At 40.6% G+C, this 19,478-nt stretch overlaps 1 protein-coding gene across 5 annotated transcripts in view; it reads right to left on the bottom strand.

Annotated features, from left to right (window-relative positions):
• FILIP1 (filamin A interacting protein 1) overlaps positions 1-19,478 on the bottom strand; it is a 110,949-nt gene that overhangs the window by 55,742 nt on the left and 35,729 nt on the right. For all 5 annotated transcript variants that reach the window (XM_074581349.1, XM_074581352.1, XM_074581351.1 and 2 more), the window contains one exon: positions 9,007-9,285. In XM_074581349.1, the coding sequence (XP_074437450.1) occupies positions 9,007-9,279 (273 nt within the window). In that variant the 5' untranslated portion in view covers positions 9,280-9,285. The remainder of the gene's footprint in view (positions 1-9,006; positions 9,286-19,478) is intronic.

The raw sequence follows: 19,478 nt of genomic DNA, 5'->3' as shown, positions 1-19,478 counted from the left end.
TTTTTCCACAGTGATCTAGCTGCCTTCTGATAGGAATGAGCGTGCATGGAGCAGGACGGAGCAAGAGACACACTGGTGCCAGCGGGACTGTAGTCGTCAGGATGATGACATTCAGAGGAAATCCTTCTGCCTCCTCTGCGGAGACATGAGCATAACTCAGAGTGGGATACCAAGAGACATAAGTGTGTATACATGTGTAATAAACTGTATACACAACTTTTTCTTGTCCAAGCATTTTGTTGGCTTCAACAAGCTGTTTTTCAGTGCTCTGTGCTACACGGATGTGCTTTCAAGTTACTGATGACTGATGAATGGGCAAGAACAGTAGGACTGCATTACAGCAAGCATTCACCAGCATAGCCAATTATTTGAACAGAGGAGTTGTCAGAGGAAATGAGGGAAGTGGCACGAACTCTTAGAGTGAAGTAACTTAGAGACGGTGGGCAATGAAAGGTGCAGAGCGAGAGCTCCTGGTCATGCCCACGATGCCCTCAGAGCCTCCTGCTGTCTCTAAAATACCCCTGATACTTCCCAATGTCTGTCCTTCCCCTTGCCATCCCCAAGCCCCACTTGGACATCCTCTCCCCTGTCCATCCTCCCATTGCATTCCCAGGAACAACTCTGAAGACCTTCAAAACGCCATTTTGCCTGAACTGCTGAGACTGCGTGAGCCAATACTGAGGAATAAGGTTTTCATTATGAAGCTGGCCACATCAATACATCTGTTTCTGACTTGTTTAAATCTGAAGGTGACAAATGCCTGGAAGTTACCATGCAACTGTAGTTGGGTTAGTCAGTTCCACTGACTGCTAATTTTTATGCAAAGAAAAACAATCATTTCCAGGATAAGAAAGACTTCCCTTGCAAAATCCAAAAGATTCCTGTCTTAGGAAAGGACTTCCCTTCATAGTGTCTCAGCAGTGCATCATTTTGGATGTTGCATGTGCACAGCCCTCAGAAATAAGTCACTGAGCTCATTTTATTCTGGACATCACGCAAAATTCTGCACTGAAGCCAGCAATTTCGTAAAGATGTGGCAAGACACAGGATGTTCAGTAGGGACAGCAGTTTTCTATGTGAAAATGTTACATTTCTCTCACTTTAGTCAACCAATAGGTGGAGCCTTTAACCCTAGAAACAAGACACTTTCTCAGATAGCCATGTTCTCACAATTATTATATAAAGACTTATATTTGCTTTTATTAAAGCTCATTTTGGATGGAAAACAATCTGATTTGCTCTCAAGAGCTTATCTGATCCCCAGCTGGAGAACAGGAGACACAAACTTAATAAATACACAACTGGGACAGCAAAGTTAATAAAAACAGACTCAGCTACAACTGCAATGTTAAATTAACAGCTGGTGACTTAGAGTACTGGACAGCATTATGACACATAAGACATATGCTCATTGCAAGCTCTCCCAAGAATCCCAGATATTTTAAAGCCAGAGAGTCCATGCATCTAGCATTTATTGCAAAAGGATTGGCCATTTCTTCTCCCACAGAGTGAGCCTTCTGTCAAGAAAATGAGAAAAGATACAAGGTTTCTCATTACTGTTGCACTGAGTATACAATTTCTATTAAGTAAATTTGAAAAAAAAAAAATAGAGTCAAGTGACATCAGTTGATTAAACTTATTTCAAAAAGATTGCAAAGGAGGATCAGTGAAAGACACTGATCCCAGTGGGAACAGGACCAAAACTTAAAAGTTGATCAGGGGCAGCCCTTTCTATTCTGTTCTGGACAGGAGACCAAGAATTTTTTTTTTTTTTTTAAAAAGCTGCTCATACTCTTCCCTCCACTCTAGATGAGATGTTCAACGGATCAGAGACACCTGCCAATTATTCCTGTCTCTTCTGACCCTCCAAGCCTAAATAACACGAGAGATGTAGCTCTGTTAAGTACAGCTCAGTCATTAACAGAGAAGGATGTTAAAATGTCTTTCTGAAAGAGGTTTCAGACTACAGCTGTCCAGTGACAGTGACATTTTATTGAGGATAATTACTTTGAAAAACATATAATTCTAAAGCAATTTTATTACCAAAGAGATGGCTATCATCACTATGGTTTGTAGTACATCTGCCCTTCATTTCAGAGGGAGCAGGAAATTGCCTGAGTAGCACAATTTAACTATATTTCAGTCGACTGTTTTATCTTTTTTTTTTCTCCCCTCTCTCATAAAACAGCAGGGTTCTATTTTAAAATTCATTATTCTGGGACTTGCTAGACAAGTCCCGCTCATCTCCCATGATATCTCCTGCACTTTGCAGAGCAATGATTGCAAGCTACAGAAAAAACATATTATTCTGGACAAAATTAATCTCTGGTTATAAATTATTCAATGAAAATAGAAGAGAGAATTTGTGGTTTGAAGTCTATCCTAACTTAATTTTTTTGTCCCTGGAAAGCCTGCTTCACCAGGAAAACACAAACAAACAAGGAGTTAGTCAGAGGGGAGAGAATTTTTTGACTTGTTGTACTGATATTCTTATGCCAGACATTTCGGGGGATTTTTTTAGGCTCTTATTTTGCTACAGTGTGGCTACTATCTTTCTCTTCATTGTCTTGTCCTTTCCAAGACTCTAGCTTGGCTCTATTTATCACTGTCTTATTCCCCTTTTCCTTACACTCTTTTTCTTCTATTGCCCAACCTCTTTCCTCTCATTCCTTTCTCCTTAAGTCACCTCTCCCTCCTCACATTAACCCTATCTTCTCTTTTTCCCTGTAGCTTTGCACATGCCAAAGTTTTTCTCTTGGGGAATTTGAATTTCATCTGTATGATACGCTCAGAAAATCCTAATCTATTTCAATCCAATTAACAAGACTTTGCAGTTATAAACATGTATGCAAAACTACTTTACATGCACTTTTCACTAGCTTTACCTAATCTTTCCACTCTGGATCCTCTCTAGCTTCTCAAACTACAGGATTTTGCTAATGACCATTTGAAAACACCTGCTCTTCACTCTGCTATGTACTCTTTCCTCTGGTGCCAAGGCATCTTGTCACAACTTTCTCTTCTGACTTTAAGATTGCCCAAAAGAAACATCTGGTTTCCACCCACCTTTCAGGCAGCTCAATATTTAATAATATTAATGCAAGAGTATCAAGAAAGGCACTGAAGAAAAAAATACATGAGTTTGTACAATGTTTTTAACTAAACAATATCTAGGTGGCTATTACAATGTTGTTCCAACAACTCAGGAGAGTCAACTTTGAAACAAAAGCAGTTCAAGGCATTACATGAAAGTTCACACGTTGCAGCAAGAGGAAAAAGAGACAGAGAGAAAAACATCACAACTACAGCTACAGAATCAAACTCTCTCACTTATATCAGTCAGACTGACAAGTGATAGGAAGGCCAAGTAAAGCCATGTCAGCAGCGAAAGGGAAATGTTAAAACAAATGTATGAGGCACCAATGAGCTCTCTCCTACTGCACCATGTGCAGTTCCAGCAACAAACTTTAAGAAAGATGAACCCAGGGTGTAAGTGGTGCTGATCAAGGGGTGACAGGAGATGTGGAAAGCCTGTTTGCTAGAGGAAACTAAAAGGACATGGCATGGCTAGCACTGTGAAACAAAGGCTCAGAGAGTGCGAGACTGCTGGCTACTAACACATCAGGCACCAAACAGTAGGGAGAGAGGTAGACTTTTCAAAGCATGATCAGTGTATAGCGCAATTTCATAAAGATTTCACTAGACATAATTACAATTAGAAATTAAGAGAGAAATCTGCTGAACATTAAAGCTTTCCAGTTCTGAATTTTTTTAATAGGAGTAGTCAAGGTAAACAACCCACCTAACCTTAAAACACAGCTTGATAAATTTAACAAAGGTTAAATGAAGAGGTTGACTAAAGAATCAGCTGCTGGGACTTGATCTACAGCAGATTTTCTACAATTTTATCTCCAGGATTCTCAGGAAAATGGGTCAGTCAATCCGTCTGCAGTATGAGGATAAGAAAAGCCTGAGTTAGGAAGAGACAAAAAGGTAGAATAAGGGAAGAGGTCACTACCAGAGAAATAAAGAAGAGAAGGAAAGCTGAAGAAAGAGGGAACTTTAGATCTTAGGAGAGAGAACCGAACAGAATTATTATAAATCAAAAAGTGTCAATAAAATATGTAGCTTTACAAAAAGGAAAGAAAGTAGAAGGAAGAAAAATGGAAACAGTAAAGAATTTTCCTTTCCATTACATTTATAAAGCTTAGTTTTTCTGATAGAAAGACAGATGGCAAAATACTAAAATACCTTTTAAAATGTCAGAAACAGTAAAGAATTATCTAATTTTTTCATAAAAACTTACAAAAACCTTACCAGAGAGAACAAAACACATAGCCCTCACCTCTGCTAACCCTTCCCTATACACCCAGGTCAAGAAGAAAGTCTTGCAGCCCACCTGAAGGTGAGCTCCTCCTGGCTCTCTTGGATGACAGAGCTCCTTCCCCCCACAATTACCCTATTTCAACCATCAGCAACCAGCCCCTGGTACCTGCCCCAACACAAGCCCCCCCTGCAGCTGATGAAGCCACCAGTGCAATCTGCAGTTTGGTAATCAGGGGCACAAATGCAATTAACCTGCTAACCCCAGTCTTAATCCTGGAATGATGTTTTCATTAGCAACCTCATCAGAGACACCAAACTGGACATGACGAGGAGTGTTGGCGTCAAGCCAGAGCCAGAGATATAGGGAGAGCACACCTTGCCATGGAGTGCATTGGCTGCTGCTCCTCCCCAGGCAAGGGGAGACGTCCTTCCTGGGGAGCTATAGCTCTGACACCTTGTGTGAGCACTCAAATTAACCACTAAATGCAGTTTTAAATAAATGCAGATTAAAGGAAAGGGCTCCTTTGACAGTGGAGTCATTTGGTCTCTCCCCTTGAAGAAGGGATTCTATGCAAATAGATTTACCTCTGAATATCTGCTACACAGTGTTTCCCTTCAAAAGTCAGTCCAAACCCAGCGTTACATTCGACCATTTGGAAGTCCAAAGACTTCTCAGGAAGTATAGATTAAGCACAAGCTCTGCTCCTCCACAGCACCAGGCTCTCAGGAAGCACTTCCATCTGCCCTAAAGTGTGTGAAGGACCTCAACAGGAATGGGTGGCTGAGCTGCAGGAGATGAATGCCATTTCTGCACTGCAGAAACACAGTCAAACATGGCCTATAACAAAGGCCTTGAGTGGAAAAGTTGTTACTATTTGAATTGGTATGAAACATAGGAAACTGTCTCCCAAGCTTAAACAGTCATCTGGCAATAGGCACGGAACCTGGTTAAGAAATTATTTTTCTTGAAAAATCCAATGATTATTAGTGAGATGCTGTCTTCATAAATGAACTTTTATTATTATGGGTTTTTTTTCCAAGCACACAACACAACAGTGAATGGTAAACATGTATGAATACTGCTCCTCATTTCCCTTCAGGCCCCTAATCAGGAAATGTTGAAAATCAGTGTTGGTATCACTGGAGATTAATGGCTGTGGCTCAGAAAGTGTACAGGGAATATATTCCTGCCAGGACAAATACATAGGCTGTTGGACAAAAATCTGTGAACCACAGATAGGATTATATCATCATTGTAAAGATGCACACTGCCTATGTTGGTCTGTAATTAATAATATTCACATGTTGGTTTGACTGAAATCACTGCAACTACCAGGGAAATTAATACTATACCTTCATTGTCCGATTTATTCTCCTGGTGTTTGAAGTTTTCTTTTCAAATCAGTTTTGCAGTATTTAAAAATTAGAATTTTTTTTCAGGTATAGAAAGAAATCCTTCATGGATTTTTTTGTCCCTGTATATCCAATATGTATTTAAAGACCCTGTAATCACTGTTTTTTATATGAGCAGTGAGATCTCACAAGAGAAAAGACACTGCACTGAGCTATAAGGCCTTTAAAATCAACTCCTGTCATCAGTTCATTTGTTTCCCACTGTCCTTCAGAGAAGTTGCACTTAAGAGCTCTCCTGCCATGTATATTGGGATACATTTTCATCACCGCAGCTTCTGTATACTTTTTCTCCCCTTTTGTTTTCTTACAAAATAAGGCCTAGGCTACGGTGACCTCAGCCATTTACGAAAAGCTTTCCTTCTCTATATTCAGTAAGTGCACAGGGCCCAGCCAGGGAGCCTGACAACAGGCAGAGAGAGCTGAGTCCAACTTGACCCTGGAAGCTACAGCACAGGAAAGCTACCTGAGCTTATTATAATTAAAAAAAAAAAAAAAAAAAAAAAAAAAAAAAAGAAAAGAAAGACATAAACTTCACTTCATTGCTAGGGCATATCTCCACAGTTTACTGGCACATTCACCTTCAAAATGAAGATCTGGGAGGTCAGGTCCCAAAGTTAGGACTCAAAATTCATACCGGCAGCCGCATGGCATGGGTCTATGCTTGCTATGTTGTTAGATTATGTGGCTAGTGAACTAAGCACATGAAGCATACGTATACATTACCAGTTTACCCTGCTAACCCCATGGTTGTCACAACCAGATTACTTCCCATTGCTGAGCTCGCTCTTTGGGGTTTACAAGGCAGTGTCTACATGCTCTGCCTTTGATAGTGCAGACATAAGATCTATCCTGCTCGTGGCTGCTAAGTAAACAGTCATGGTATGTTATTCCCCCCTACAGGGAGGGAATCTCCCTACAGGTACAGCCTGCTGTTCTTCTCAAAACAAAATCTTTTTACATATGCCTATATAATGTTTGCTTTGCCAGTATTGAAATGGCTTCAAAATAAACCCACAGTCTGATTTGTCAGTCCAACAAAACGCCAGCCAGCCACCAGAAGTGTCCAAACAGACCTGAAAACGAAAAGCCACGAAATGACTCAGTGCATTAGGTCACTGTGACGGCCAGGAGGTAATACCAGAGTATTTATTTTGGCTGGAGTCTTCCTTGGCGCATCTTCATTTGTAGCATCAAAGCCAGGCTCTCATCTCAAGCCAAAGTGCTATAGCTTGCCCGATTCAGTAACGGTTCAACACAGGTACCAGGTAAATAACTAACTTAAAAGGGGGTTTTTGAAATGAAATTCAAAGCTCCTGTGGATTCAAAAGAATAACGATTCTCTTCTCTGCCTGGCAGTAAGGAGCAGAAAAACAAACACACTCTACAACTACCAGCATGGTTGTCCTCACAATCCTCCCGTGACACCAGGAAGATTTAGCCAGTGCCTAACATCTCTGTGGGGTCTGTATGTACAAATATCCCTAAAAGTATTGACCAGGACAATGAGAGTATCATCTTGGTGAGGATTTTCAGCCATATTACAGTGCAGATGGCAGCTATCCCCACCACCTCATAGGGATAATCAGAAGGTGGGCAGTCCTTTAAAGATTGTGTAACTCCCCCATAAAGTAAAAGACTATGGTGAAGAGCCACATTTCCATGTACTGAACAGGAGAATTACTCAGAGATAAGAATAAAGACCACATTTATTGCCACCCAGGAAACATTAGTGACTTTCTTCACCTCCCCTTTCCAGACCACAAAGGGGACTTCAGGATAAATCTTTCTGAACAGCACATGAGCAGGACACCTTTCTAATGAGGTTTGATTCTAGTCACCACTGAAGCTGCATGCTAGCTCCATCTTCTAGGAAATGTCATATACAAGTTTTTGTATAAAGCAAAATGAAGCACTATAAAAATGGATACTGTTCTGTAATGATAAAAGATTTTTCCTTTGCAAAATTGCATTCAGTAGATTTTCTTGCTTTTTTCCATAATTTTTCACTGCAAAACAACCATTCTGTATCTTTGTGACAAAATTATTTAGTTTGAATACATATTTCCTGAAACTTGAAAGTACTTTCTGACAAACCAAAGGTGAATTATGTACAGGAAGAGTGATACTTAATGATCCTTAATGAGGTGAAATCTCAGAGTTATGGTAAAGGCGCAACTCAGGTGACTCATATACCAAAGACATTAACAAAACAATTGCTTCTTGTAATCAGATAAGATGATACCAAGTCCAAATTAGAGTAAAAAAGTTATGAATGTGGGTTTCAGGAAAAAAGTAAAGCCTTATATGAAATGCTAAATAACGATGGTTAACTAGAATAAAGGGATTGAGATAAAATGTTTTCACACAGGTTGGGCGGGTTTTTTTCTGCTAGTCCATAGGTCAGTGAAAAATATCACTGAAGTGCAAACAAAAGAATGTACAAATTTGGCAAGCGGTCCTACCGCAAAAAGGGGTAAGTTTTGAAAAGTTAGAAGGATTCATATTGACTTTCTGAAATACCATGTTTCAGCTCTTTATTTTGAAATTCCCTGAAGGCTGACACTTCTGAGAGTTCAATGATGTATTAGCATTAAAGAGAATCCTCAAAACTGGATGGACATTTGGGGGATGAGTTAAGCACAACATCAGGCTGTCTGCCATCGTGGACTTACTACTGGGCTGAATAAACATGCAAAACAGGACAACTGAGAAAACTTTAAAGCGAGCACTACTCCAAGAAATAAAACTAATGAGTCTTTTCAAGGCAGGGAATGTGCAGAGTGCTGGAGGCCAGGCGGAACAGGCAGAGCTTTGGCTGAGCCCTGAGCAACATTTTAATATGCAGAAGGTCCAGGGGCCGTCTTAATTCCTTTTTCAGTGTTACTGACTTGCAGATTTGTCTCTTGAATACTTGCATCAACAATTGTAATTACACTCACTATATTTGCTGTCCTTTTCTCTCAAACTGATTCCCCTGTGGTTGTTTCTGCCTCTTTTTAAGTGTTCAAGACCTGCAGATCCCCCTTTCTTCATCAGTTCTGACAGGTGTTTATAATGTCTTTTGCTTTGGTAGCTGCAGATAGACGTGGTAAATAAAACAGTACTTAAAACTATGACTATCCTGTTAAACACCAACTACCATTGCTCTCTCCTTATGGTCCTTCGCCTTAAATTTGCGTGTCCCTCTCTGTTGAGCCCTGTGCTTTTTGGACAACCTAAAAATAAATAGGTACATAGAAAATGCAGTTTAAAAGATGTTTAATTTACCTGCAGTTCTCCTTCCATTATACTGAGGAGTTTTATCAAGTCCTCTTTAGAAAGCTCTATGGACTTCTTGTTCTTTCGTTCAGTAGGTCCAGGTGATTTTGAGTGCCGTTTGACAGTTGCTGAAACCATGACCTCATCTTCCTTCCGATGAGGTTTGTTCTTTTTCTTGGCATCCTCCTGAAGTTTTTCATTCTCTGCATGGCTGATGACAGGCTTGGAACTGGAGAAGTGCCCGTTAGATGAGCTTTCTCCACCTTGGTTTCGGGATCTCATCCCTACCTAGAAAGAAACAAACATAAAGATGCTTTTATAAACAAAATTACTTACAAAAACCATAGTGGAAATACTGTCTTTTGGAAGAACAGCAATCTTCTAAAAACTGAAATATACTGTCATGCTCAAGAGATGGCAGTAGAAAGCTCAGCCACTTCAACAACTCTGTGTGTGGCATCCAGTGAATCCAAGGCATTAATTATAAATTTAACAGAGTCCCAAAGTCAGGGTAACCATCTTTTTCAGCATGCCAAGATGCTGATATGAGTTTAAATGTATGGAACTTAAAAGTGATGCAGGAAAATGGTAAAGAACATTTTCCAGTGTTCCCTTCCCTTCAGTCAACATTTTGATCATTCACAACTCATCGCTACAAAGCAAAGCAGGTTGTTAAGTAGATCTTATTTTAATATGAGGTTTACTTGAGAGACGGGAATGCAATTAAATTTTGGAAAAGCATATTCCTTGAGTGTATATTCTCTATGAGAGTGGAGTGACAGTGCATGACAAACAAAGGTCACACTATAGTTTCCCTGAGTGAAGCAATGGTTTTATTCCAGGTAACCAAGAAAGATGGGGAATGTAGACTAGATGAAGTGGTAAACTCCATCTTAAGCTAAATACTGCATGAAATTATTAGTCAGTAAGTGTCATAAAGGAAAGTCAAAAAGAAGTTTCAAAAAAGAGCACAGAGGGCATGAAACCACTAAGAGGTAAACGGGCAAGATCAAGGCAGTCCTTCCAGAACATTCAAGGTTTCTCCAAACTGTCAAGTCATGGTTATTGAATGCTCACATCTCTGTCCTCTTAAGCACCTGCACTGCACTCTTAAACTATGTCTATCCTAAGAAATTAAACAGCGACAGCAAATGTTCCTGAGCTGTAGCACTTGACCTACTGTATTGTGAAATTTTTAGCACGCTCCTTGGCACACTGCTGGTCCAGGCAAACTATAACTCTCTCCCAAACAGTTCCTGGGCACAATTCAGGAATTAATCTAGGCCAGGTCCAGACACAGCCAACCTGTTCTGGAAGAGAAGAGACTTTAGTAGTACGAGCATGGCTGGATTGTGCTATTTAACCCCAGGGACAGGATGGGGGCCCTGGGACTTTTTAGTTTACAAGTAACATAGCTTAGTGTCACAGAAAACATAGCTGTGAAAATCATCCTTCCTGCGTATCACCCTCATCAAACAACAGTGTTCACTGATTCTCTCTGCTGAATGCCATTCAGCAATATCAGGTTAAACCATTTGCCCTTATCTTCAAATCTTTTCACATGTTTTCTCTTTCTTACCCATCAGCCCTTTTCAAGTTGTCATCCACACAACACAGTCTACTAAAATTAGCTTAATCTGCCTGTCTGGTTTTTTGTCCTATGCTTATCTCCCACCTTTCTTCCCCCTTGACCCTGCAGATTGGCCAGGGAGGTTGCTAGCCCTTAAAATCCCATTTACCCTCTAAGGTCTCGCCCTGTGTCACTGATTAACAATGACACAGAAGACAGGATGGGTTCCTGAGTGTGTATTTCATTACTTATCATTATTAAACAGGTGTGCATAGGAAACTCAGGCATGTTTATATATGGATCCATATTACTACCTCTCACCTTGTTATCCTGTCACCTTCCTATGTTATGTTGAAGTAGGTCTTTGTAATTATTTTCAGTGTTTAACTGTAGAAGATCTTGATTGTTATTTGCAATCAAGATATTTGTCATACACAATACAAAAGCAATAGTAAATTTAGGCTTGGTTCAGGGCCAAACTCAGATGTAAAAAGTAAGTTGGTCTCCTAAAAATTAGATATTCTTCATCCCACCTGAAATTGCTTGTATAACAGACAAGGGAACCCATCAGGAGTTTATGTTGCCTTACTCCAATTTACTTTTGTATAAGGTCATATTTTCTGGTACCTTATTTTTTTACTTAAATCCACTTTACCCAAGATAGTCTAAGAATACTAGAAAGCAAGATCTGCACAGAGAAATATCCTGCTTTAGATCAACTACAATTGGAACACAGACTGAAGAAAGCTGAAGAAGGGTCTGTATGTCTGAAACTTGCCCAGGTTTTATATCAATAGATCTAATGAATAATACTCCACTGCTTCCAAATCATACCTCTCACTGAAATTCATTTCTGGATTTAGTTTGCAGCTTGTTCATTAGTCAAACAGATGCTTCTAACATCACTAACATCATATACTTTTCTGATAAGGATCTCAGAGTAGCAATTTGCTCATGATGGGGCAAAACATAAAAAACATTGACTAATCAGCTTGTCTAATGTAACACTGGGCCTGCTATGGTTTGCTACTTACTTGACTCAAGCCAGTGTTATAAATCTCTTGCTCACATTAGCCTTGCATTTTGGTAGTTTCACACTCAGCAGGAAGATTTTCTTTTTATTATCATTGGTTACTCATGTCTTAACTTCATTAATTCAGTGGAATTGGTCCAGAAGCATAAATGGGGAGAGAATTAGACCTGATGTTTTCGAGTGAGAGAGTTTCACGATGAGATTCCTTGCATTTTAAGTCTGCTCCTATCCAAACAATATGTGATACAGGTATACAATGGCCTTTAACTTCCTGAATGTTTATGCAGTGTGTTTTTCATCAAACAGTTTGGATTAAACACATGAATTACACTTTCTAAAAACAGATCACCATTATAAGCATGAACAATACCTGAGAACCTCAGGAAATCTTTTAGGTCTCAGGTTTGTAATGGAAAAATAAACATTGTACTATGTTTCCTCTCAGATAGGGCTTTTCAATTTGTTTAACTTTAATGGGATTTAAACTTTCCAACCATGCTTCCTCTCAGGAGAGAGCACTTGGGATTCAATCTGTCTCTATTTTCTAAGTGTTTCCTTCTGAGTCCCTGTGGGTCACAGCCTCCAGCCACTTTCATCTCTAAACCAAACCTGTTTTTCATGGCTTAGAGTGAATGGTTTAATGGCTCTAGAACATCCTACATGTTTTAAGAATAAATATTGCAAGTCTGTCTTACATATGCTTTCCAGTGGAAAAAAGATTATTTCATTACAGTGTATTCTGCTTAGTAACATGCTGCGTTAGTGATTTCTCTGTAGTAAGATGACTCAACCGTTAGACCTGAAGGTGCACAATTAATTTTAAATTTAACTCACGACTAGTTGAGACACATCATCCACCTCAAGCATTGCATAATCAACCAGATGCACTTAGCTGGATATGTTAGACTTCACGAAAGGTGGTGTGTCACACTGTCACATCATAACTCATGACAGCCACTTTGAACCATCTGTCCCTGTGGGAGCTGAGATAACAATTCATGAAGCCATGTAAAGGCTAAGTAGCTGACTATAGGTTTATAAGCATGCTAACAGAGAAATAAGGAATGCATCTTTAAAGTGTGCTGTTACTTGGTGTAAATCCATATAGGTCCACAAAGGACAGATGCAAATTATATCTTTTTTTAAATTCATTTATACAGCAGCAGAATAGCTTAATCAATTGATCTGGAGTTTTGTATCAACTAGCTAATTAGAATATGATTGTCACTAAAGGAAGTCAGACTTGGCCTTTTTTAAAATTTCTTTAGCACTTGTAGATTTATTTTGCAGCAAGTCTTACATCACAGTGAGTGTGGCAGACAATCTGTCACTCTCGGGGGCATTGCCCCTAACAACATTTCTTTGTGTAAAAGCCTGCCAAAATCAGTGTAATACTAACACCTACTCTGTCTTTGGTTACGATGTTGATACTTTTCCAACATGTTATCCAAATGCAAAGGTGTTGTGTGATGGAGCCAGAGATGCAGGTGAACCCAGGCTTCAATGGTGACAGAAAGGGACAAAGTTTTGATATTCACACAGCAATTGCCAAGGAGTTTAAGGGCCAAAATCAACGGCATGATCCAGCTGTTGTGCAGTGCTCTAGGAATACAAAGCAGCTGTAAGAATGACTGAGTTTTAATTAGAGCAGCATGAAGTAGCCAGAACATACCAGTGATCTTGGCTGAAATACTGTGTGCTGGAAAGGAGTGCTTAGTATTATCATTTTGGACATCCGTCTGTATTTCTGATGGCATCATGATAAAGAAGAAAAGTTTCTGACCAGCTGCACGACATTATTTCGGTATGTAAACACCAAAATCCTAAAACTTTGCCTATCTGTTGTTTCACCAGGGCTCCAAAATTGATTCTGGGGACACTGCCGGTCTAACACTGGTAACAAATGTCCTTCTGCTGTCTGCCCCGATCACGCCTCTATATATTACAGCATTTCTGATCTGCTGAAGGGATTGTGTTCCCTGAAGAAATAGCTGGTATGATTTATAATGACTTTAGCATTTAATATTGAACTCTACTGTGTTTTTTTTCCCACTCCTCATCATATTGCATATTAAACTGGAAATCTTTCCTAACAGTCTCTAGTCAAACAAGAAGTCTTTATACGATCAGTCACCTGGCTACTCATTTTAATATGTGCTCACAGCATTGGTACTTGGCATGGGAACTCTTCAGCCTCTCCTCTGTTTCACTCGTCTGTTAAGCTTTAAGGACAAAGGACAAATGCTATGATTATTTACTTGAGTCTGTATTGTTGTTCTGGGCATGGGTCCTTCGCTTTTCACAAGTTAGCAATCCACATAAGATTTTATGAAATAACCTTTATGTTAGTTTTAGTGACATCAGGAGGAAATCTGTAAGGAATTTGCTGAGTAGGATGTCAGGAGAGGACAGACTGCGTGCTGTTCCAAACCTTTCCCCCGTCGATGGCAATTTGTTCTCTCTGTAGCTCTTGAAATGACAGGTTAGATTAGGCTCTGTTACTAGTGTTATTAGAATCAGATAATGCAAAAGGGTTCTTTGAACTTAACATGTAGTCCCTCCTGCTAATTAGACATGCTGATTTTGGCTCATAGTACTTTCCTTTAGAACAGTAATAATAATAATAATAGTAATATTATAATACACGCACACAAAAAAAGTTGATTTACAGCCATGATATGGTTGTTGCCTTTGGCTAAAAATTTGTAGTCTGGAGTTCAGTTGCAGATCTAACTGATTAAGATATCACATGAAAATGCTGGGTTTCTGACAGGCTAACAATGTATTGTAGGGTCTGTGCAATTGGGTTATTAGTGAGCCAAAACTGGAATTGTTTCTCAGCTGTGGTGATGGGAACTGAATCTTTCAGAGGCTCCCCTGCGTAGGCATTTGGAATGGAGCAAAGCGCTGTGCAGAACTGCCTGGTACACATGGGAGATTGCTGAGAACTCAGGCACTGAGGAAGCCAAATCTCTGCCCAGCGATTAACAATCAATGTATAGCACAGGACTTAAAAAGAAGTTAAAAAATATTCAGAATGGGGACCAAATCATCTAAAACCTCCATCAGATCTGAAACACCCATAAATGAAGAGGAGAGTAGGAAAATTTTCTAAATAGTATTGGTCTGTATATGCAAGTAGTAGATACCAACAAAAAAACCCCACCAAACAAAAATACAAAAAAGATGACACCTTCTCAGATGTCAGGAAGAGAGGAAGACAGGGAGACTAAATTGACCTTGTTTGTTTAAAAGTCCTCGGCAAGACCACCTCAGATGGGGATGGATGGCTTTAGCCCCAAGGGATCTGGGTAGCCAGAACCAAGGCTACGTGGCCTCAGTGTGTGGCTTTCACAGGACAAACATGTAGACATGCAAGTGTTCACACCACCTCAAAGGCTGATTAAAATTAATAGTTTTATTACTAGTAATTCCAGGCTGTTTTCCTGGGGTCTGCAAATGCTTGTTATTATTGTTTTGTCTGACTTGAAGAAATAAAAAGGAATGACACTACCAAGAGGTTGTCATAGGACCAGGTAAGACCTAATGGCTGCATTGTGCAGAGCTGCGTGCTGAGCAATGCTGCCCAGTTGGACTTAGATGCTGCTGCATGAAGCAGACATGCGTCAGACTTCGGACTGCGTGATAGCTGAACAACACCATGCCAAGGGAACGCAGACCTCATTCTTGGTTTTCCTTTTGCAGATGACTCCAGTGTTTGTTTCAGTCATGCTGGTCAGAGGAGAGTGCTAAACCAAATGACTAATACAGTGAAGAACAGAACAAATAGCAAACCCTTAGCAATTCTGGAGTTTCCTGAATTTCTACACATTCACGCCTAGAGCACTAATCCATTGTGCTCTCTAACCCTCCCCCAGTCTCTTGCCCTCATACGTATCACAACTTATCTACAAAAGCAAACAAAGAAAGGTCTTTGTTCCTTCTGACAGTATTATACATTACTCTTGTGCTTTTGTGAGAGCCTGTGTTAGCTGCTTGCCCTTGTTGTTGGACTATTGGCATGGAGGTATGGATACTTTATGAATCAGGACAATTCTCTACTCAGTAAACAGCTCAAATAACCAAGCCACAGGGCTGTGATTCTTATACAGACTAGGAAAGGACTTAGAATCATAGAATCATAGAATTGTTGAGGTTGGAAGGGACCTTTAAGATCATCGAGTCCAACCTTTAGCCTACCCTGACAAGAGCCACTTCTAAACCATGTCCCTCAGTGCCCCATCTACCCTTTTTTTAAACACCTCCAGGGATGGTGAATCCACCACCTCCCTGGGCAGCCTATTCCAATGTTTAATAACCCTTTCAGTGAAAAAATGTCTCCTAATATCTAATCTAAACCTCCCCTGACGTAACTTGAACCCGTTTCCCCTCGTCCTATCACTTGTCACCAGGGAGAAGAGGTCAGCCCCCATCTCTCTACAACCTCCTTTCAGGTAGCTGTAGAGGGTGATAAGGTCTCCCCTCAGCCTCCTCTTCTCCAGGCTAAACAACCCCAGCTCCCTCAGTCGTTCTTCATAAGGTTTGTCCTCCAGGCCCCTCACCAGCTTTGTAGCCCTTCTCTGGACACGCTCCAAGACCTCAATGTCCCTCCTGTAGCGAGGGGCCCAAAACTGAACGCAGTACTCGAGGTGGGGCCTCACCAGTGCCGAGTACAGGGGGATGATCACTTCCCTAGTCCGGCTCACCACACTATTCCTGATACAGGCTAGGATGCTGTTGGCCTTCTTGGCCACCTGGGCACACTGCTGGCTCATATTCAGCCGGCTGTCAACCAACACTCCCAAGTCCTTTTCTGTCAAGCTGCTTTCAAGCCACTCTGCCCCACTATGCCTCTGCATAACACCACAGCTGCCTTCCGTCCTTTCAGCTGGTCTGCTTGCTGCGCTAGTAATGCATTTGTTACACAGGTGTTAGGAGGAGCAATGCCGAAGCACGTGTGCTGAGCCTCGTGTGCTGAAGAAGAAACATTCATGTCATCCTGTTAACTCTGCCTCCATAGCAGGGTTTGCACCATCTGTATTGGGAGTGCTGCTCCATGGGCTCCCTCCCACCCTGTAAGCCCTGTCCCAGATGCAGCGGATTGGGCTGGTCCCTGGGCTGCACCATCCGCCTGTGCTCAAGTGAGGGGGAGAGGCCATGGCATTGCTCAGAGGAGCCTGGGCAGAAAGGAGATACTGCCCCATGGCAGATGGGTGGCGCAGTGCCTCCCTCATTTTGTCACACCATACATACGAGTCTCATCAGTGGAAGAAACTTGAGTCTTTTTAATTATGAGACAGGAGAATTTGCCCCTGTTAAGGGTCTCTGAAAAAAATGTGGTTGACTGTTTTAGATGCAGGACAAGGATTGTTTTCTTCTATCAAGTCATCGCTATCTCATTATTCCCTAATCTATTTGGTGAATAGAACTTTTCTTTTTATGCTGCTTGCAAATAGTGTAGAAAAGTAGCAAAGTTACAGCAGACACGCTCATTGACGTACAGCATGAGAATCAGGAAAGCCTTTTTGCTTTATCAAAGATTTATTTTATAGCTTCTAAAATTGATTCTTGTAACAGTGGATTGTAGTAGCACATGGATTATATTCACCAAGGATTATATGAACAATAGTTCCTTTGCTTGAAAAAAGAAATGAGAGGAATAAGCATAAATGTATTCTCAAGAAGAAAAGAAAAAGATTTCTGAAAATGCCACATCCAGGAGCCATTCTGAATAGGTATAATCTGCTTGAAAGCAGAAAAGGATTTCACAAAACTAAAAGAGGAAACCCAGCCATCACTAAGGCAGATTTATACCACTTTAACACCATTTTCTTAATTCCAAGATAAACTCTTCTCTGGCTAAATTATGGCCGAGGTTTACAAAGAACAGAGTTTATGCTGGTATAATTCCATTAATTTTGTCATTTTCAGGAAAACTTGTGGTTTCAGCTGGAATACTTTTACTTGAGTAATGCATGCTGACCAACTAAGGAGTAACATAGACTTGTTTCACAAAGATTCATGTTTCCCAGGCTTCATCTGGAAAAACATCTTGGATGCATGAGGCATGAGGAATGATAAGCTATTAGATCATCATTCAGTCAAAAAAATAAACTTTTATATATCACTCTACCCGTGTTTTGATTACTGTGCTTCCCAGCTGCCAGAAAGTACAAACAGGAGTCACAGAGAAGAGACAGCTCAAGTAGCTGACACCACTAGACAAACATGCCGCTAGGTCTGACGAGGGTTTAGATATTTATTCTCTGGAGTCACTATCTGGCTGAAAGGGACTGGCCAGGAGCAAGATAGGTGGCAACAGTGCCAACTGCCTGCGGTGGCACCTTTCTGGCACGTTTCAGCTGAGCTGGGAGACATGGAAGTAGGTTGGTTCCTATTCATCCCTCTTCCCACCCTGTTTCCAGCTCACTGGAGGGTTCTGTGCCCGGGACCGCCCCTGATTTGAAGGAAAAGCATGAATCCTTGGAGGAAAGAAATGCCCCTGATTGCTGGGGCTGCGTACCTTGCACCTGATGGAGTCTGTCTCAAGACACAGCCACCCCTTGAGAGCTGGATGAGCACTGTGCCCTATCAAGATTCTTCACATATTGCTTTACAGCCTTCTGCCCTTTTGAGATACGCCATTTCAATTGAAAATCAAACTGTGAACTTCACATGAAGATAAAGACAGCAATGTCACCATTAGTTTCAGTCCAAACCCACTAAACATTTGTTTTATCACCTGACAGCCAGAATGTGCCTGCAAAATCGTAAGAGGTGATGCGGATTAGCTGGCCTACCAAAGATTTTTCACTCCCGCAGATGGGTAATCTTTGGTGTTAAGTAAGCATTAGTTATTTCTTTTTGTTGACAGCACAGAAGCAAGCTGATAACCTGCAAGATTAAATATGTTATGGACTTATGAACCACGCTGTATCTCTCGTAAGTAGTTTCTGAAGACCACTGCTCCTATAGCAATGCATTTTCTGCTTCCAAGATGGCAGGAAAATTCTGAAAGCAGCAACAGACAGGAGCAGGCTGATAACCATCACAGCTCGTGCCTTCGAGTCCCTTGTCTCTGTCCTTACAGTGACCAACCGAAAATACCTAAAAAGTGGTATGTAATTGGGGGAACAAAGTATATAAAGTAAAATCATTCCATGGTCCCTGCAATCCTACTTTAACCTCGGAATGAATCATGAGGCAAACAGGGGAAAAAAGAAAAAAAAAAAAAGAGGAAACTAACTCTTATTATTAGCTTTCTACAAAATCTATTTCAACTTTTCACTTTGAAATTTATTTTTTTTTTTAATTAACTTGGATTTTAACAAGTGTGAGCCAAGACAAAAAACTAAATGTCCCAAAAGCAAACTTAAACCTTTGGGTCGAGGGAAGTATTTTGCTGTCGTTCGCTCACCTGACGTGAATCGTGAATCCTGTACTTTTTTGCACAGCTCTGATTTTACTGAAACCAGTAAACGACCATGGCTACATTTTACATTTGACTAATTTATCCTTCTTTTATTTTACAAAAATATCAAAAAATAATCACAGTGTAGATACCCTTACAGATTTTATCAAAAAGGGAAAAAAAATTATACAGAGGACCTGTGTCATCTACAAATATTGTCTCCAAGAGACAACGGTGTAAAAACACATCTGCAGCATCTCAAATTTCAGCTGTCAACCAAAGCAGGGAGCAAGTTCCAAATCTCTCTCAGTGACTCCTTTGTAGGAAGTTTCAGTTGTTGATAGACAGAGTACCAGCTTGCACATGAATGCCTGGTCGTTTGGTAAGAGGTGAATTTAAGCCCCTCTGTTAGACTGGGCTGTCTTCCACCTCCCAAAAGGTTCCTCCTCTGTGAAGTTTAACTGGTT

This window comes from Larus michahellis, chromosome 3 (assembly GCF_964199755.1).
Source record: "Larus michahellis chromosome 3, bLarMic1.1, whole genome shotgun sequence".
NCBI classification, from domain to species: domain Eukaryota; kingdom Metazoa; phylum Chordata; class Aves; order Charadriiformes; family Laridae; genus Larus; species Larus michahellis.
Note: the sequence above shows the minus strand (reverse complement) of the source record. Positions and strands in the feature narration are given on the sequence as shown.